The following is a 19,361-nucleotide window of genomic DNA, read 5'->3' on the forward strand; positions in this document are numbered from 1 at the left end:
TGCATCAAGATAAATAAATCAGATGGGGTAACTGCTCCTCAGCAGTTTTTGTGGTTCCGTGTCTTGCTCGAAGGCACCTCGGCAATCATCAGGAAGAGAACTGGCAGGTCTCCGAGAAGTCAATATTTTTGGTCCATAGCAAGTGTTGAGCACTGACCGGACAGTGTATTAAAATGTTGCCTTTACAAAGATGACATGGTCAGAGAAATACTGTATTTATTTATGATATGTTTCGTACTGTGCTTGTGCTTCACATTGGTGTCAAATTACATAGTAACAGTAATAACGTGGGTGGGAGAAGTCGATTTCATTTGATTCTGATGTCATTTGTTGTGCCTGTGATATTGTATGATCCACTTTGTTCATAAAGAAAATGTGATCTGACTCTAACTCTTTATAGCCATCAAGATCCTTTCTTATAACCATTTCCTAGCTATCTTTTCACTCGTTGGTGCCACTGCCTCACACCGCCTCCATGCCAGTGGCTTACGCAGCAAAATGAAGACTAAATACCTTGAAATCCTATAGAAGAACAAGCAACGCATCTCTATTCAAGACAGCAAGTTGAGGTAGGAGGATGTGAAGAATCCGATACCTTAAATGCAGCGTACTAAGACTGCGGTGGCCTCCCCTCGTTTCACTTATTCTCTCTCTTATCGGCTGGATTCCACCCAGCAGGAACATGTCACAGTACTGTATCTCATTTTCTGTTTTTCCTCTTTAATCGAAAATTCCCCTGATCTTCCAGCGGTCCTATACTGTCTTCATTCATGTGTCAGGCTGCGCCCCACCTCCCACGAGCACCCTCCCTAACAAGGGAGCTACAGCCCTGATCCGTGAATGACAGCAGATTTTGTGCGTCATGCCACAGAGCAGCCCTAACGCTGGCCAGTGCAGCCTTAGAAGCTATTTGAGTGAAATGAAGAGAATATTTCCAAGGAGTCCGAGAATGTGGGAAAATGGTGGCGATTTGTGAAGGATACTCTTGTACCTACAGTATTAAATGATTCCAATTTCAAAGATATTAGTCAGACAGTAAAATGTCCCTTAAGCTGCAAGTTACAGCGTGCTATAGTCAAATGTGTGTATCGGTTATGAAGGGAAATATAATAGAGGATACTGTAGTTTGTATGTGTGGGAGTAAGGTGTTCAGACAATATGCTTACTTTCTCAACTGAGATGGAACACAGAACTGAGTTAACAAGACAACTTTTGATTTGACCTGACAATGAAAAGTGTGTATGAGTGACATTTCAATAATTCATCAACACATTTCATTGACTACAAATAGATTATTATTTATGAGCCTGCCAATCCAATGTTACCTAGCTTGAGTAAGTAAGTATTAGTCAATTCAAACAAAAATGTTTTGCAATATGTTCTATGTGACCCACATAGTTTAAATACTATAAATTAAGCAGAACAATCCACCTGAGGGCAGCCATTTTGCCCGAATTTTTTTTTGAATCTGCTAACCTATTTTCTGGGTTTGGTCATGTGACTAGTTGAGAACGTAGGCACTGTGATGTCAATTTCAGTCGACAGCAGGTGGCGGTGCTGGGCAAAATGTCAGTCAAGTAATTTTAAATAGTTCCATCTTCTATACTTGAAAGGAAAGACCTTTTCATCTCGAGACCCACTACGTGTAAAACTTTTTGTAAAAGTAAAATAGACTGTGCTATTTTTCTTATTGGACAATTATTTAATTAAAACATATTTTTTTAGATCTTTGGACTGTGCTTTATATTGATTATGGTTGATTCCATGATTTCACAGTCAAAATTACTGAATTTGCTCATTTTCAAATACATTGGCAAAACCAGAAATACAGCAGAGTACAACCGGCGTTCTGTCAAGGTCGTACTAAATGGATTAAATGAATGGAAGTCCTAAATGGATTTCAACTATGTCATCTAAGTGTTAAATATTGTATAAATAATGAGAAACACACTAGGTAAGTCTTTAAGAAAGAAAAAAAAAAGCTTGTCAAGAGGAGCTGACGGTAATTTAGCATTCGCATGCGCAGATCCGATTGTAAAAGGAGAGCACAGAACAACAGCACCATCGACTTGTAAAATTGCATTAATCAAAGAAGTAGGAGTAAATCATTGCTTTGCAAGTCACAAGTAAGTCTCAAGTCCTGAGTCAAGACTGACAAGTCTCAAGCAATTCACAAGTCCTACACTTTGAGTTTCAAGCCCTTTCCAGTCATTGTAACATCATAGATGATATTATTTCGGGTGGGCATCAAAGTAGGAGTCAGGGACTCAGGGAGTGAACCAAAAATGGTGAAACAGATTTCTGTGTTTGCAATGTGTTACCAGTGAGTTGACAATCTCATTAACTATGCAGCTAGCAACAATAGCCGATAAACAACTAACATTAGCTTACTTACCATTCTTTGTGCCACTTCAGATGTTGAACGAAATTTGAAGTTGTTGCCTCTTCGTCAGTGATCTAATCTTGGACATACTTTTTTTTGTTGTTGACCACCTCGTAGTTTTTGTACCCAAACAACTAGTGGTGCAACTGATCACAAAAGTCACGGATCGGATTGTTTAAAAAATATATTTAAAAAAAAAATCAGATAAATAGAACTGTGTCTTATTTTGTAAAATGCTTTTGCCAATTACATTTTAAAAATATATATATAAACTCAAAATGTCTAATATGGACTTCAGGATTTAGGAACACAACTTTAAGTGCAATATAAGGCAAGATACATAATTATTTTACACATGGCCCATGTATAAAATAACAAGGTGAAGGTATCCTGCCTTATGGTATATTGCACTTGTAATGAAGTTGTGTTCCTAAAGTCCAAATGGTCATATTGAACATTTTGAATGTTTTTTATTTTCTTTTGTTTTAAAGCTAGTGCTTTATAAAATAACTATAAATGAAGGCAAAGTTCTATATATATATATATATAAAAAAATTTTTTTTTTTTTAATAATGAATAATGAAAAGTGCAATTTAAGGCACATTCCCGTCATTTAAACAGGGAATGTGGATTACAAAGTAGCATAGGTCCACAATAAGAAAAGTAAGCGAGCCAAGCAACAGTTATCAAACTACTGTTGCTAGCCAGGCACGCAATGCTAACGCCAACAGTTAGCTACTAGCCACAAACGCCGGAGACTTGTACAGTATCGTGCAATGACGGCGTAATTAACTTACTGTTTCTTTGCGTCCTAAATTCGCTATTTAATATACTTTCGGGGTGGCATTATGATAATGGTGGTAGAAAATATGTAATTTCAATAAAAACGTCAATAATGCAAGCCAAAATGTCAAAGGGAAGTAGTCAAGCTAGCGTTCACGCCACCATGCAGGCAGACTTCACAAAGTAAAATCCACCAAGGCTTATTGCATTGGTGTCAATGTATTATTTGGTCAGCTTTATTTTGAAGTTTGCGCCTTTGCGGCTTCCCTGACATGTTGAATGATGGCGCTTAACATACATTTTAATCTTTATGTTTTGGTGGAAGAAGCAAGTCTTTTCAAGTCCGAGTGAAGTCACAAGTCATTGTTGGTCAAGTCCAGGTCGAGTTGCAAGTCTTTTAACATTTTTTCAAGTCGAGTTTAAAGTCATCAAATTCATGACTCAAGTCCACTCCTCTGATTAATACTACAGAGAAGTTTTTGGAAATGTTTGTTTAGGCCATCTATCCATCTCCAAGACACTCTAATTTCCCATAGATTGTGTGTTATATTGTTTTGCTGATAGCATATAAAAGATATAAGGCGAGATAAAAGCATAAGGTGAGTCACAAAGGCACTATAGGAAAACAAATGCAATTGCCTGGAAATGTGTCATAAAAAAATTATCAATAAAGTAACAAAAAGCAAATTAAATCTATCATGCAGCTACAGTCTCCGTGTTCTAAAAATATTACTCCAAATGAAATTTTTAAGTTTTAATGTTGATTTTTTTTATTTTTATCTCCAATTTAGAACAACTGCATCTAATTATTAAAAGACCAACGCTAGAGATTCAAATATCAGGTAAGAAAATACAAGTTGATCTCTTATCAGTTCCTCATCAGCCACGATGAAACCCACCAAAGGTCAATTTCTGTATCAATGCGTGATTGACAACGTCAGAGTGAAATTTATTTAACACTAACGTGTTGATTTCTTTTTCGCTTTTTCAAGTCTGCATTGAAGTAAGTGCGCACACGCACAAAGAGTAAGTTATACTTGTTCCGTCGTGGAAGCCCGACACAGGAACAGCAATAATGGGAGTCTGACAGTGACGCGGCGCCAGGAGGAAGTCAAGTCACCTTGTTGATACCTGCACAAAGTTGACAGCCGACACAAGTATCACCATGGTGCAGGGGGGAGTATGGCGCGACCGGCCCCTTATAGAAACCTTAACCCACCCGGACCAAAATGGACTAAAATGCAAGGAGATACACGTCTGTCACAACACCACACAGGTATGGACGCAAAAACAGCGTTTAAAATGCGCTAAATAAATGCATGTAAACGTGACACTATATTCAATATTGGAAGTTTTACTTTTAGTAAAGATGGCTTTTATGCATATCGCCGGACACGGCACGCTTTGTGACGTAGGGAAAACTTAGTGCTCACCAACCCACCGATATCTATTAGATAATGTTGGAGCGATATTTTATATTCTTAGTGGGACTACTGTCACTGTCGCGCATTTCGCCGTGACTTCATGTAACTCCTAAAGACAAACTTATGCGATTGGGTTTGTTATTTGTTCCCTTTTGAAAAAAAGACAATGTAAACGATCCATAAATAGTTGAACTGTCCTAAAGTAGAAAGAGACCCCGCCCTTGTTAGTTTACCTTTAGGTTTTTTTTGCCTTCAGGCGGTTGAAACGAGGAAGCAGCTGTGCAACGTTAGGTTGCACTGATTGTGTTCCATTTTTTGGCCTGCTTATGCTAGTTATTTTCTTTTCTTTCTTTCTTTTGGCCATATGTAGGTGGGTTAGCTACAAAAGCAGTGATAAAACATATATTTTTAGTAGACTTATACATATTATTATTATTATTATTATTATTATTAAAGCCATGTGTGGTGAGGGTCATTGATGGGTAAAGATTTTATCAGCACAGTTTATTTGTTATAAAAATACATCAAATATTTATTCTTAAGATGATGGTTGGCTGCACCACATAATATTTTCAACTAAAAACAAAGTTATGAGACTAAAAATTAGCCATCTAAACAAAACAAGTTAGTTAGTCACATAGGTAAAATTATAATGAAATAGATATTTGTTGGGAAAAAACAAATATTTTTTTATGTCACCACATGATGTCCAAATATTAACGTTACATACCATCTGCTAAAAATGGTCCATGTTGTGACTTATGAGGCAATACAAACTTGATAGCTGTTCCCATGTGTTCTTGATTGTCTTGTGAAGGATACAAACTAGTTTCTTTAAATGTATTTCAAAATAAAAGTTATAAAATAGTTTTGTTTTTGGTTGCACCACATGATAATTCATAAAATGGCCATCATTGGACAAACTTACCCGTCAATGACCCACATACAGTTAAATTTATCATATATGATGATCAGCACTTAATGACTGTTGTTTCAACAAATGAATATCCACTTGTCAGATAACAAAAATAGAATGTAATGCATAATGTCTTGGCAGCACAATGGTCTAGTAGTTAGCATGCCTGCCTCCCAAATCCTAGGGTTGAAGGATCGAATCTTGCTTGTGACCTTTTGACAGTTTGTAGACCAATTTGTATGTTTACCCTGTGCTTGTACTTGGGCTTCCGAATACATTAAAAAAAAAAACATCCATATTGGGTTGGGTGAAGACTCCAAATTGTCCATACTAGGTATGAATGCAATGTTGTGTTTATTATTTTCACACTCTTAAAGTGGAAGTCAACCTTAAACATTTCTTGAAAATAATATGTTATATGTGACCTCACTAGTCTAAACATGACATGCTGATTAATATTACATTTCTGGAAAATGAGCTATGAGGCAAAATCCAGCCGTTTTTAATCCATCTCAGGGGGCGGCCATTTTGCCACTTGCTGTCAACTGAAGATGACATCAATGTTGCTCAGAGCTCAGGCAACGACCAATCACAGCTCACCTGGTTTCTGAAGCTGTGCTGTGATTGGTTGTTACCTGCACCTGAGGAACATGGATGGCATCTTCAGTCGACAGCAAGTGGCAAAATTAATGGATAAAAACGGCTGGATTTTGCTGCTTCACTCATATTCCACTAACACAATAATAAACATAATATATTTACACTGGTGGTGCTGCATAGAGCATATTATTATCATCACAAAAAAAATTGGGTTGATTTCCCCTTGAATATACTGTAGTCAAAATGTTAAACTGTATCATACATTTTTTTGTTTAGCTATCATAAATTTTTGGGGAACCAATTAAAAGAAAAAAGTGAATAAAAAGAGTAATTCCCAAGACAAAAAAAAAGACGAGGATTTGAGATTCCAGATTTGTAGTGTTGTAGTCTATAGTAAAATGTTTGCAGAGTCAACATTTTATTTGAAGAAAATGACACTCAAAAGGTCAGTCAAAAGGGCTCTAAATAAGTCACTTGACATTACTAGCTAACCAGCTACCTTCTGCAGTGTCGTTCAAGCTTGTCACATTTGAAATAAACTCTTCATATAAATATCAATAAACAATCATTTCCTTGATGAATATTGGGATTTGCGTTTACAAACACAGCAAAGTATAAGTCAGTTCTATACGTTTATGTACATGCTAGTAGTGAACTGTCAACATTTCTGGTCACTGACGTAATGATTCTGTCATCAATACTTCTATGCTTATTTTAAAAATGACAAAAAAGGTGATTATCTATGAAAATTGTTGGTATGTGCCAACAATGGCAGTAAGTAGGTGAGTTAAAAGGTGTCATGCTAGTTAAATAGCTTTGGCCATACCACTTCAATGACATGACATTGACATTTTTGCAGAGTGGATAAAATGTAGATGTACATAATGGATTATGATAATAGTATTGATGTCTTGTTGTCATTGTATTTAGCACTGCCTCGTTTGTGTTTGCAATCAAGCCACGCAAATGCTATTGCCTTTTGTTTAAATTATATTGTGGGCTTCTTGTTGTATAGAAAGGGTCGGAGCTGCTTGATTCCTCCAGGCAGCACAGACTGAAGTCCTCTGAATATGTGCCCATGCTGTTGGCTATCCCTTTATTCCTGCGCTCATGTATTGTCATCCTGTTTGGCTACCTGAAAGACGTCCTCGTTGCAGTTGGCTTAGGGAAGCAGACTTGCACCCAGCGAAAAAAAGAACAGACGGTATAGTAGGGTATATTTACTCAAATGGTGTTGCCCTCTCTTTTCATCACAATGTAAGACGATTCATGTTGGTATCTTGTTGTATAGAAACGTGTCCAGGGTCCAGGGGTCACCTTTGGGCAGCACAAACATGAAGTCTTTGAAAAAGCGCCCATGCACGTGGCTGTCATGACATACCTGGGCTTTGGCATCGTCACCCTCTTTGGGTACTTCAGAGACTTCCTCAGAGCGGTGGGCTTAGAAGAGCGAAATCTCGCACAGGAACGAGAGGAACAGAAGGTACGTTGCTGTCATTTCAGTCATCAGCATATCGCCGGCATACACACATTATGTGAATGCACATTTGGCTCTATTCGTGCCTTGGGACACATTGTGTTTTGCCCTAATTATCTTAAATGTTTGCTGTTTAGCTCTTTCTCCTCCATGCGTTACCTCTTCACACGAACGTTGCCAGGGGTGAGACAGCACACCACTGGGAGGATCTGCTGAAGACTTAATTAAATCTCAGCGGAGTCAAGATAGCACTGTTTCTGTGCTTCACATGTTAGAGACATGACATGAAACTTGACTTGGGAGGTTATGCAATAAAAAATCGCGCAACAAGCGAAATAAGGTGGTTTTGCATTGCAGTTTGCGGGTCAAAATTGAGATTTTGTGCCTCACTAAAACACATTGATCACAGATCTTGAAGTTTGAAGCGGAGACTTTCCCCAAAAGCTTGGCTAACTTAAGTCATCAACGCACACTCCCACAGGATGTAGGCGGTCGACTGTCATGGCAAGCTCTGTGATGCTTACACCACAAACCGCTACAGTAGCTAGCAACAAGTTTTGCTTGCTACTAGTGTGGCTAAATGAACGTTGCAGACTAGCTCCTGAGTCAGTAATCAACACCTCCATGGCGGCGAATAAGCTACACATCTGACAAGTATCGTTTTCACGAAGGGATAACGAGGAAAGATGGAGAAGCCATGCTAATTGCTAAGCTAACCTAAGATTGACACAGCTAGCATGTTGAATACCAAATTTAAGTGCTTGGGGTGATTGAATCCACTTTTCACAGACGTCTGGCTGGACCCGCGTTCAAGCAGAGAGCATTTAACTTTGAACAACAAATTAGCAGGCAAATTAACCGGAAACGAAAATGAATTACGTTATGCTACGCTCAGCCAGGAAGAGCAAGTAAATATTAATAAGCGGTTTGGAAAAGGAATGAGTAATATTCAACTAGTATAAAATACTTATAATATCAGTCAAAGTATTTTTGATTTTGACCTTTGAGGTCTGTACAATAAATTTTCTCAAATTACATTACTTTTTCTTTTCTTTTTTTTAATCAATTTAGCGTCATATTCTTATTGTAAACTCTTGCTTAAGTTCCTTGAATTAATGTGAGAGTTAGCAAAAGCTCAAAGTATGATTGTCTCTACTTCCAGGATTTTGTACCACTTTACCAAGACTTTGAGAACTTCTACACTCGAAACTTGTACATGAGAGTACGAGACAACTGGAACCGGCCGGTGTGCAGCATGCCAGGGCCCGTCTTAGACCTGATGGAGAGAGTTTCTGATGACTACAACTGGACTTTTAGGTACTGACGGCTTTGACAAACGATCCCAATCTTTTAGTCTGATTTTCTGTACAAGCTGTCGGACGGTTTTCTCACACACTCCAGCAAGGGCATTAGAGCAATAAAAAGAAGAGAATGTGATTTATCAGCTATAAAGGCAGATTACAGTATGTGCTGTACAAAAGATGCATGTCTTTAGCAAAATATATTTATGATAATGCTATGATTCAATCTTTGTGGGAAGAAGACAGCACAGATATTTTTATATGTTAATTTTATTTTATTATTTAAAACAGATATTATTCGATGTAGAATGAAAAGGAGCAGAAAGGATAATTCAAGTCAATGTTCATATCAGAGGTCGTACTTTTTTTTATTTTTGTATTTGTACAGTACTCAATTTTTGAGTAGTCACCACTTGTACTTTTGACACATCATTTTTACCTAAAAAATGGCAGATCTTTTTTAAGACAGCTCCCTATATCCCAATGTAGTATTTCCCCAAAATTACATGAAATGAATAGCAATTTTCTATTCTTCTAATTTTCCATCTGTAGTTCCTTATCGTAAAATGGTCACATCGACCACGGTCACGAGTAGCGATACCTTAAAAAAAGGCCCGCTATTGGCCTTATACCGATACTCATACCTGGTATCGGTACTCGCCCATCTCTGCACTCTTAAAACTGCTGGGTCAAAAACTAAGCCAATTTTGATTAATATTTGCACCGATTGACTTTTTTGGGTCAATTTGACTCCGCTATCTGGGTAATTTTATACATAAAACAACCCAGAAAGTTGGGATAAATTGACCCAATTTTTGACCAAAATTGGGTTATTTTTGACCCAGCAGTTTTAAGAGTGCAGAGATGGGCGAGTACCGATACCAGGTATGAGTATCGGTATAGGGCCAAGAGTGTAGTAATGTGACCTGATACCATCCCATACACTTGAGATGATTCTGCTCATTCTAACAGCTCCAGAAAATCTTAAAATGAGCAAGAACAGAAGTATAAGGTATGACATATCAGTCAAAGAATTGGGGTAATTGTGGATTACAGGTTTTAATGATAAAGTTGAGGCTGATTCTGATTCTGAAATTGGGCAGGGACCTTGTAAAAGTTAACTGGAAGATGTATTCTGCTTATAAATAAAATGGAATAGCTGAACTAGCCCGAATTAACTAAGTATACATTCACTATTGAATCACTTTGACTTTTATTCACTTTTGTGTTTTGAAGTTAAATAGTAATCTACAGTTGTACTTTTAAATTGAGTTGCAAGGTGATTTGATTCATGCTCTGGCTTAAGAGATAGTGTTCCTTCTTTAATAAACATTTATTATTGCACATCATGAATAAATCACCACACAAGTAATGAGTTCATATTTAAACTTCTTTGTAATTGGGCATTTATTTGATTTTAATACAGTGTAATGGAAGACCTATATGTGCAGGAGAAACAGCTCAAATGCTAATGGGTCTCCTCATGTTTAATTGCCTACAGATTAACTGGCAGGACAATACACAATGTTATCAACATGGGCTCCTACAACTACCTCGGTTTTGCAGAGAACAATGCCGATTACCTTGAAACGGTGGCAGACAAAGCGCGCCAGTATGGCGTCGGCGTTTGCAGCACACGGCAGGAAACGGGTAAGCATGCAGTTAGTTTTGCTTTGGGAAAGAAACTGAAATGAGCGTGAGTGATCCTCTTGTCCTGTTGAGCTACTTTGAGTAAGGCCATTCACCCAGATGGCGGCGTCTCACGCCGCTTCAGAAGTCATCAGCATGCATCTGCTTTACAACACTGACAGAGCATGAATATGTCATTTCCCTCATCACATATGCCATCATTTATTACCTTTCTGGTGATTTATACCGTCTGCAAGTTTAATTATCTTTCAGTAGCTGCAATGTTGGATGAATTATTCACCCTTTGTTAAATTATGTACCGCTCGGGCACAAGCTGAGATCATTATAAGCTCGTCCAGTGCGATGGGGAAATTACTTCTTATAATGTTATGAAACGCCACGGACATGAGGCGGGATGCAAAAAAAAAAAAAAAAACACATGAGAAGTGTTAGGGAACTTGGATCAAAGGGAAGCTTCAGATGAATTCTGAATAGCATGGAACCTTCTGAAAATCTTGTCTAGTTTCTGATGGCGTGGCGTGGCAAGTGCTGGGATCTCCTGTTGGCGTATTAGTGATGAAAGCTGGTGCCCGACCATCAGCCTGCTGCTGAAATGTCAGCATGGTGCAGGAACTCACCAAATAGGTTGCATTTCGTCAAAGTTTGAGAAAACTTTATTCTGCGTATTGTTCGATAAACAAAACATTAGTCGGAATAGCAAAATAGCTTAAGTCATTTTTAACCCCTTCAGACCTGCATTTTTTTCTGCTGGGCTTTAAAAACAAACAAACTGATTTTTGACTCTTTTCCCACATAAGAACAATTATCTCATGTTTTTAGTTTTTATAGTGGACGCCAGGATAGTATGGCTGTAACCAGGGGCGAAAGTGGGCCGGACCGGTCCGGAACTAAGTTCCGGTAAAAGATTCCGGTTGCTTCGTTCACGAAAATATGACTGTCAAAAAAACACATGTTAAATAACCTGCCAGGCTGCCACACACTATTAACGTCAGATTTACAACACAAGTGTTAACAAGTCTAATGAAGTGCTTCTGAATCGTTCCAGTCTGCTTGTGTAGCTAATCCGTTTCCACCGATATCTATTATTTTATTTATTCGTATTCCACGGAGTTCTGTCCACCGTGGCTCCGTCTCAGTGTATTTGAGTGACATCACGTCTATGTGTGCATGCGTGTTTGCGCAAACCAACCATCAAGCTGATGACATTGAAGACGCTGATGCAAATAAGTACAGACGATGTTGCTAGAGGGGGGGGGAACAATTCAGGCAAAAAATAAAATAACATTATGACTACATGATCAAAATGGGTATCTATGTAGCCTGCACCCCCTGTCATAAAGTGAAGCAACTTGATGTCTAAGCAATTAAAAAAAAAAAAAAAAAGTCAATGTTTACGTTATCTTCAAAGTATATTCCATTTCAACGTGCAGAATGTAAGAGTTATTTTTATTTATTAATGTATGTTACTTATTTATATCCTTAAAGTTTTAATGTTATGTCCTAAAATTGAGGTTTCGCATTTGCATGTGATGGAACATGAGGTTACTGGTGTTTTTGTTAACTGTTATTTTACATCATTGAAAAAAAATACAATTTTGAATGAAAATCTGTTTCTCATGTATGCCTTGTTACAATCATGTTACAGTAAGTGTAATGCAGTAGCCTAATGCATGTAGAATTGAGTTTTAGTTTATTTGATCACAAAAAGGAATAATAAAAAAAAACTAACAGTAATAAACATACAACAACAAAAAAAAAAATTGCTCCAAAACAAGCAAAATCCAACAAAGTGCACCTAACAACGATTTTCCATGTTCAAAAGGGAGTGGAAGACATGTAGTGTGTTACTGCGTGTACTGTCTAACTGTACAAAAATGAGTTATTATTATTATTACTATTATTATTTTTATTTTTTTGCATGTCAGTGGTATGAGGAGGAATTAATTGTGTGTTTTTTTTAATATAATCAAATGTTTTTCGGCTATGTATATCAAAGAGGAATTAAAATACATAGCGGTTATTATTTATGCAATATATTTTGCTACCCCTTTTAAAATGCACAAATATATTATCCATAATTCATTTTAAATATTTATTTATGTTGTTATTCCCTTCCCTCAAGACTGAGAGTGAAAAGAATAACGAGTATTTCTCCCCATGAGACCTTAGTAAGCATCCATTACTAAATATTGTTGTGTCTCAGTTGGATGACAGTTTCTTGACATGCAATGTCGTTCAACGGAATGTGACCAACATTCTTGGGGAACTTGTCATAACGTAATTGGAGCCAGTCACAAGGTGTGGCACCGTAAAGCTAAACGTGTGGTAAGACGTACTTTGATGTCATGGTGCTGTTGAGATTGAGTCAAAACAGTGTGTGCTATGCTACTACTGAAAGGAAATCTTTTAGAAATGGGAAGTAAAAATAAACAATTTTGATATGTGGTTTTCTAGAGATGTTCAGAATTAACCAATCACATTCAAATTCATGTTTGAACATACCTGCACACACCTGCTTCTGATTAACCACAAATAAAGTTTAGCTGTTCAAGTAGACATTTACATTTTTTTGTGGAGAAAATACCATATGGCACAAAAGTGACAACAACAAGAAGTAGAGTTCCTTCCAAAATTGATGAAAAGACAAGAAAACTGGTCAGGGAAGGTGTCAAGAGGTTGATCAACGTTGAAGGAACTGCAGGAATTTACATGTGACAACAGTCTTTTGTCTTCTTTATATGTCTTAGTTAAGCGATCGGATTACAAAAGCCTTATCTTAAAAAAAGAAAAGAAACACACTTGAAATATTAAACACAATAGGCCTACGCTCCAATGAAAGCAACGCTGAACTTCTTGTCCATAAAAGTCATTTTTGTCGTAAATGGGGCACTGACATTGAAGGGAAAAACTTAACTTCAGAACTGAAACTGTTGTCCCGGGACTTTTCTGACCCACCTTGTATATTTTGCAACTGTTAGCGAGCCTAATGTTTTCAAAAGACAATCATGTCAAACATTTAAGGAGTTGATTAATAATAGACCTATCCCACAATCATTACTTACAATAAGGTCTTGATACGTATGCCTTCAGATGAGTAGCTAACGAGAAATTTTATGACACGGTGAGTCAAGGTTGTAGATGATAATCATTAACTCTTCTTTGGGACTTTTTTTTTTCCTTGTCCGGTTGTAAAAACTTTAAAGCAACTTCATTCACGTGCTTCGAATGAAAGAAGGAAGTAAACAACCACGCACATCTTTTTCTGGCCGTGTTTAGTACTCTGAATATGACCTATTGTACGGGCATAAAAGTCACTTAATGCTACATACTCACATCTAATGAGATCTCCTTCAAGGGATCTTCCCTCTCTAAGATAGTAAGGCTCTGTTTTGATGGTGAAGAGCATTATCAAGATTGTGAATTTGATGAAAAATGGGGCACTGACGCTTTCAGCCATGTTGATGAAACTCATAAATCAATGTGACTTGGTACAATGCTGCATAGATTTGAACGTAATGAAAAGCACTGTAAGGACAGAGCTGCTGCCATATGCTAAACCCAACAGGAATTTTGTTTTACGTAGGAATTTGTCACTTGTTATATTTTAACGCTTGGCGAATTTATCCGATCGTCTTCAAACTTTGCATGTTTCACTTTAACTCATTTACTGCCGTTAATTTGAAAATATTTCTATTAGTTTAACATTTTTTTTCCATTTTTGTTAACAAGAGTATGAAAACCTAGATTTTTTTTATTGTACATTTAGAACAGAAATACAATTTGTGATTAATCGTGAATTAACTAGTGAAGTCATGCGATTCATTTATCTGTTCTAAATATACAATTTTTTTTTCTAGGTTTTCAAACTCTTGTTAAGAAAAGTGGGGGAAAACATATTTTGACGTCTATAGCCGTCAATGGCAGTGAATGAGTTAAGATGTTTAAGAACATTTATTGAAAGCTTTTTATTTATTTGCACGCTGTTGCCACGACAATGTGCTGTTTACAAAAAAAATACCTTTGTGAGTGTCTAAATGTGGATGAAAACTATTATTATTTTAAGAGATTGCTTGTGCTATTTAAAAAAAAATAATAATAAAAATAAAATAGGCTCATTGTGCTTCCTACAAATTTTTACCAAAGCATTCCCAGTAATACGTTTCACTTAGATCTCTAAAAATTGGGAGTCATATCATATTCCACATCCCAAGACCTACACAAAGCCATTTGGAGCTAGGCTATATGCTAAACCTGCTAACAGCAAGTCTGCCATTTTGACTTTATTTTGGAATTGACAAAATAATTTGGCCATTCTTTAGCAAACTACTGCTACAGAAATTACAGCATTTATTCGATCGTCTTCAAACTTTAGGTATTTCATGTAGACATGTTTAACATGAAAAGTTATTGAAATGTCATGACACACTGCTTGTTTGCAAAGAAAAATAATGCTTTTTTTTAATGAGGGTGTAAACCTGGGCGAATAATGCCTGTCAAAACTTTTACATTTTAGATGGGTCTTGTACTATGTCAGATGTCAAGAGGATGAGCAAGATGGATTGTGGTATGAATGGTGTCTGGTTCGATTCAACACTGTGATTTCTGTCACTTAGGTACCCTGGACATTCACATAAAGCTTGAACGTCTCGTGGCCCGTTTCCTGGGAGTGGAGTCCTCCATGGTGTTTGGGATGGGCTTTGCCACCAACTCCATGAACATCCCTGCACTCGTTGGCAAGGTATAAAAACGCCACACAGTAGAAGAAAATCCAATTGTGATATGGAATATTGCAACAAAAGATATATGAATGTTATTAGTCAAGCCTGTGCTGCTCTTTTGCATATGGCCTAAATTAATGAATAACAGTCAACTTAACTCAGCTCTGAACAAGTCCCGACTCACCCCATTAATTAAAATAATCATAATTAAACATAACAGTCGCCAGGAGGTTGAGGCTCTGGGTATACATACATCCAGTAGTTGCCTTCAGATACAATGACAAGGAGGGGCACGTTTTTGTTAAGAGCACCTCTCAAGGGTATTATTAGCCGTACACTTGCCTGTCGGCGCACCAGTCAAACTCACGCAGACAGTCACGGGTTACCAGGGGCAACGCGCAGCACTGATATCTGATTGGACCGGACAGGAGGAAGGGGACTGTTGAACTGACAAAAGTGCGGCAGCGTTTATGCAGCTCAAGAGGTTGCAGCCCCCACTGTAACCCTGCAGGGGCGAGGAGGGTCAAGCCACGCTGCCAACTCTGACCGATGATGCCATGCCAAGACAGGCCTTGCATTAGAGTGACAGCTGCTGTTGGTCTCGTGAGTGGGCCAGTTGGATCAGAGGCCCGAGGGAGGTTGCCACTGAGATGGTGTCAGCACACTCTCGATAAGAATTCATTTGAACGTACGGTATGATGTCAAATGCTTATGAGTGTTATATATGCTAAAATAGCGGAGAAGGCTTTTCAGTATGTTCAATCAATTAGCACGCCAATATAGGCTACTCATAAAGTATCTTTACTAAATGACAAATGTGCCTTTTTTTTCAGTATAGCCATTTTCCATTTCATCAACAGGGTGTCAGAAATACACATATTCAATGTGATCTAAAAAGGGCAGTGTGTAGGATTTGGTGCCATCTAGTAGTGAACTAATAAAATGCAATAATTTTGAAGCACGCGCACTACGGTACTACATAGCAAGCGTACCACCAATTACTACCAATTATTTGAGCAGTCCAGCGAGCAGGAGCTAGCAAGAACTAGATGGAGCGCCTAGCAAGAATTAGCTGGAGCGGCTATCAACAGCAGCTACCGAGAGAAGCAGAGGGAGACAAGTGGCGGGAGCCCACTGATCTGAATATATGACTGGATAGCCGATAGGCCAAGACTTTTGAAGCTGCGAGGTCGCCATTTTGCTTCTCCCAAGAAACGTTTCTGGGCATACAATCCTATACATTTACAATATCGAAATTGTACAACATTTGACACAGTACTTAGTAGAAACAGCATGATTTATGACGTTTTGAATTTGTTAAACGAATTCACATTCCGTCCACCAACTTATTTTATTATTATGATTATTATCTTTTTAACTTGTTAAAAAATAGTGACCACCCCCCGGCACTATACTAACTGCCTACGAGCTGTATATGTCTAATCTGTACGTATACCATATAGTTTATAAAGTAGTCTGCTCGCGAGATAGAAGGAGCAAGATGGCCACCCTGTGACTTCAGTGGCTAGCATGAGCGTGTATGGGCTATCGGCTGCCCAGTCATATATTCATGATTACTAGACCCCACACATTTTTAAAATAGAACATTGGGTGATAGAACATACTTTTGTTTAAAAAAATTAATAAATTACTAGTTCACCACTGGACGCCGCTAAATAATACACTTTGTCCTTTTAAAAACTTAGATAACCACTGAGTACATAAAACAAATCTCATTAAAATATCTCGTAAACTGTTTTATTTCTAATTTGTTTTTAATCATAAAGAGACTTTGTGGAAACACTCTAGACACTTTGGGTTTTTGCAATTTCCTCTTTTTAGCCTGGAGTAATTAAGTTCCAAACTTTTCCTTCCAAGGGCTGTTTGATCCTGAGTGATGAGCTCAACCACACTTCTCTCATCTTAGGAGCTCGATTGTCGGGAGCAACCGTCAAGGTTTTCAAACACAATGGTGAGTCGCAGCTGGAAATGCCATTTGAGATGACACCTGCATGGATGATTGCCATGAATGCATTTTGATAATACAGTACTGTATTCCATTTTTAAGCGTTGAAAAGATTATGTATAGATGTATAGATAAAAAGCATTCCTTTTCAAACCAATAGGGGTAATAGACACCACTTTTTCTCAGACCGATACCAGTACAAGTACTCAACTCTTGAGTAGTCACTGATACCGATACCATAACCAATGACAGATCATTTTAAAGAAAGACTTATAAATCCCAATACAGGTATAGCATTTTTCCTTGCAATTGCATAAAATGAATTGCAAACTTCTAATTCCTGATTGTAAAAAAAAAACGCCAAAAGAGGGCTTTTGCGAATGCCGATACCTGGTATCGATACTCGCCCATCCCTAGCAACTAAGTTTAATTTTGATGATGCAAGGTTTATAAAATAATGCAATTAATCAGTGAAAATTGATGTCAAACAGTGCTTAACCTTGATTGAAAAAGGGTGCCAAACCCTGTTTACAGTACTGTATATTATCGACCCATCTAGTCTATTCATTAACATCTATTAATTCCAAACAATTAGTGCCGTAAGGAAAACATTACTTTCTCCACAGCGCAGGATTTGCCTCAGGAAAGACCGACTTAACATTCTATGTTTGGATCAGCAATTGTGAAGGCTTTAATGAAAAGGGTTCACGTTACAGTCACGACTGTGTTTATCCATCAGCGGAAAAGCTGAATGTGTATTTAAATGAAAATGTCAATCTTGTTTCAATTCAGCCTGCTATTAGGTTGTCAAAGCACGTGTAGTTTTTTTCTCTCTCCTTTCAATAAAGGCTATAAAGACGTATTAAACATGAAAGATACATCATTCGCCGTGCTCGGATAAGGAACATCGGCTGCTCTTTCAGTAGACAGGACAAACGAGACAGTCCGCTAGTGCTAAATGCGTACTGACAGGTACAAGCCAAGTCAGTTATAGGTATTTCCCAGCCGCTCTCACAGGGCAGAGAGCCCTGAGGCACCTGAACAAATGACCTCTCGCTGACTTTGTACCTCCTGCTCTCACTGCCCGTGCACTCTTAATAGAGCAAGGACCATACTTACAAACGGGGCGTAACCAGACTACTGTGCCACACCCCGGATTAATAATTAACATTCTATGCTATTCCTTGGGTTGTAAGCACAAGTGCTCCACGGAAAAAGTCGCTAAACTGGTCTGTGTCGTCTAGTCATCACATACGGATACAATGACATGCTGTATGTCTAAGGATCAGCATTTCGGCACACTGAAGCTGAGTTAAAGAAATACGATCGCACAATGGATTCGCATGCCTGGAAGAATGCTTGTCCAGTGTGGCAGGTAACTTATCTCAAATCAATAGTAATTTACTGGCAAACAGTCTTCCACATGATAAGTCTCACTGGTCCCCACTGTGATAGCATTTGGTAAAACATTAATTGCAGTAATCTGCTCTTCCAGGAAGCAAAACTATCTGGAAAGCATCCATTTCCTTGCAAGTAAGGCTGTTATTGGTCTGTGAAGAATTGTTAGGTCTGATGAGGGGTCCTGATTATGTCTTATAACTACAGTTGTTGAATACTGCCATCTGCTGGTTGGTTGAGTAAGTAACATTAACAACAGGGCCACCAGCATTAAATCAGGTTTGCATGTTGCGATTTATGTGATATAAATCCACTTAACTATTTCCTTTTGAAAGTTTATGAAATGTGTTATTTTAGAAATGCAATGTTCAAGGTAATCATTTTACTTTTGCTTACACTTGCTATTTACTGTCCGTACTCACATTGAAGCCAACAATTATACCCTGACCAAATGTTATAGAGTTCAAAGTATTTTTCTGTTAATGAGAAAAGTTTGTGAGAGTGCTTATTTAGGATAAGTAATGCAGAAAATAACGTTTTCTTGACATTGTCAGGGATATAGCCTAATAGTGAAGAATGAAAATGCCACTTTTTTGGTGTTATTTCCACTCAGAAGACACCACCCCCATCCATCCATTTTCTATACTGCGTAACCTCATCTGGGCTCTCATGGGTGAACTGTAGCCTCATCCAGAACTGGTTGCTAGCCAATTATGGGGCAAATTTAGACAAACAACAACTGACA

General features: G+C 37.8%; 1 protein-coding gene across 5 annotated transcripts in view; it reads left to right on the forward strand.

Annotated features, from left to right (window-relative positions):
• The first annotated feature begins 367 nt into the window (after positions 1-367).
• sptlc3 (serine palmitoyltransferase, long chain base subunit 3) overlaps positions 368-19,361 on the forward strand; it is a 30,398-nt gene continuing 11,404 nt past the window's right edge. Inside the window, exons 1-9 of one of the 5 annotated variants that reach the window (XM_086093798.1) lie at positions 368-569; positions 3,958-4,008; positions 4,159-4,442; positions 7,122-7,310; positions 7,398-7,589; positions 8,746-8,900; positions 10,386-10,534; positions 15,148-15,272; positions 17,131-17,224. In XM_086093798.1, coding sequence (XP_085949924.1) covers positions 4,332-4,442; positions 7,122-7,310; positions 7,398-7,589; positions 8,746-8,900; positions 10,386-10,534; positions 15,148-15,272; positions 17,131-17,224 — 1,015 coding nt within the window. In that variant the 5' untranslated portion in view covers positions 368-569; positions 3,958-4,008; positions 4,159-4,331. The other 4 variants (XM_086093801.1, XM_086093800.1, XM_086093799.1 and 1 more) reach the window with 4 other exon arrangements.

This window comes from Leptonotus elevatus, chromosome 13, assembly GCF_054856555.1.
Source record: "Leptonotus elevatus isolate MCC_2025b chromosome 13, RoL_Lele_1.0, whole genome shotgun sequence".
NCBI classification, from domain to species: domain Eukaryota; kingdom Metazoa; phylum Chordata; class Actinopteri; order Syngnathiformes; family Syngnathidae; genus Leptonotus; species Leptonotus elevatus.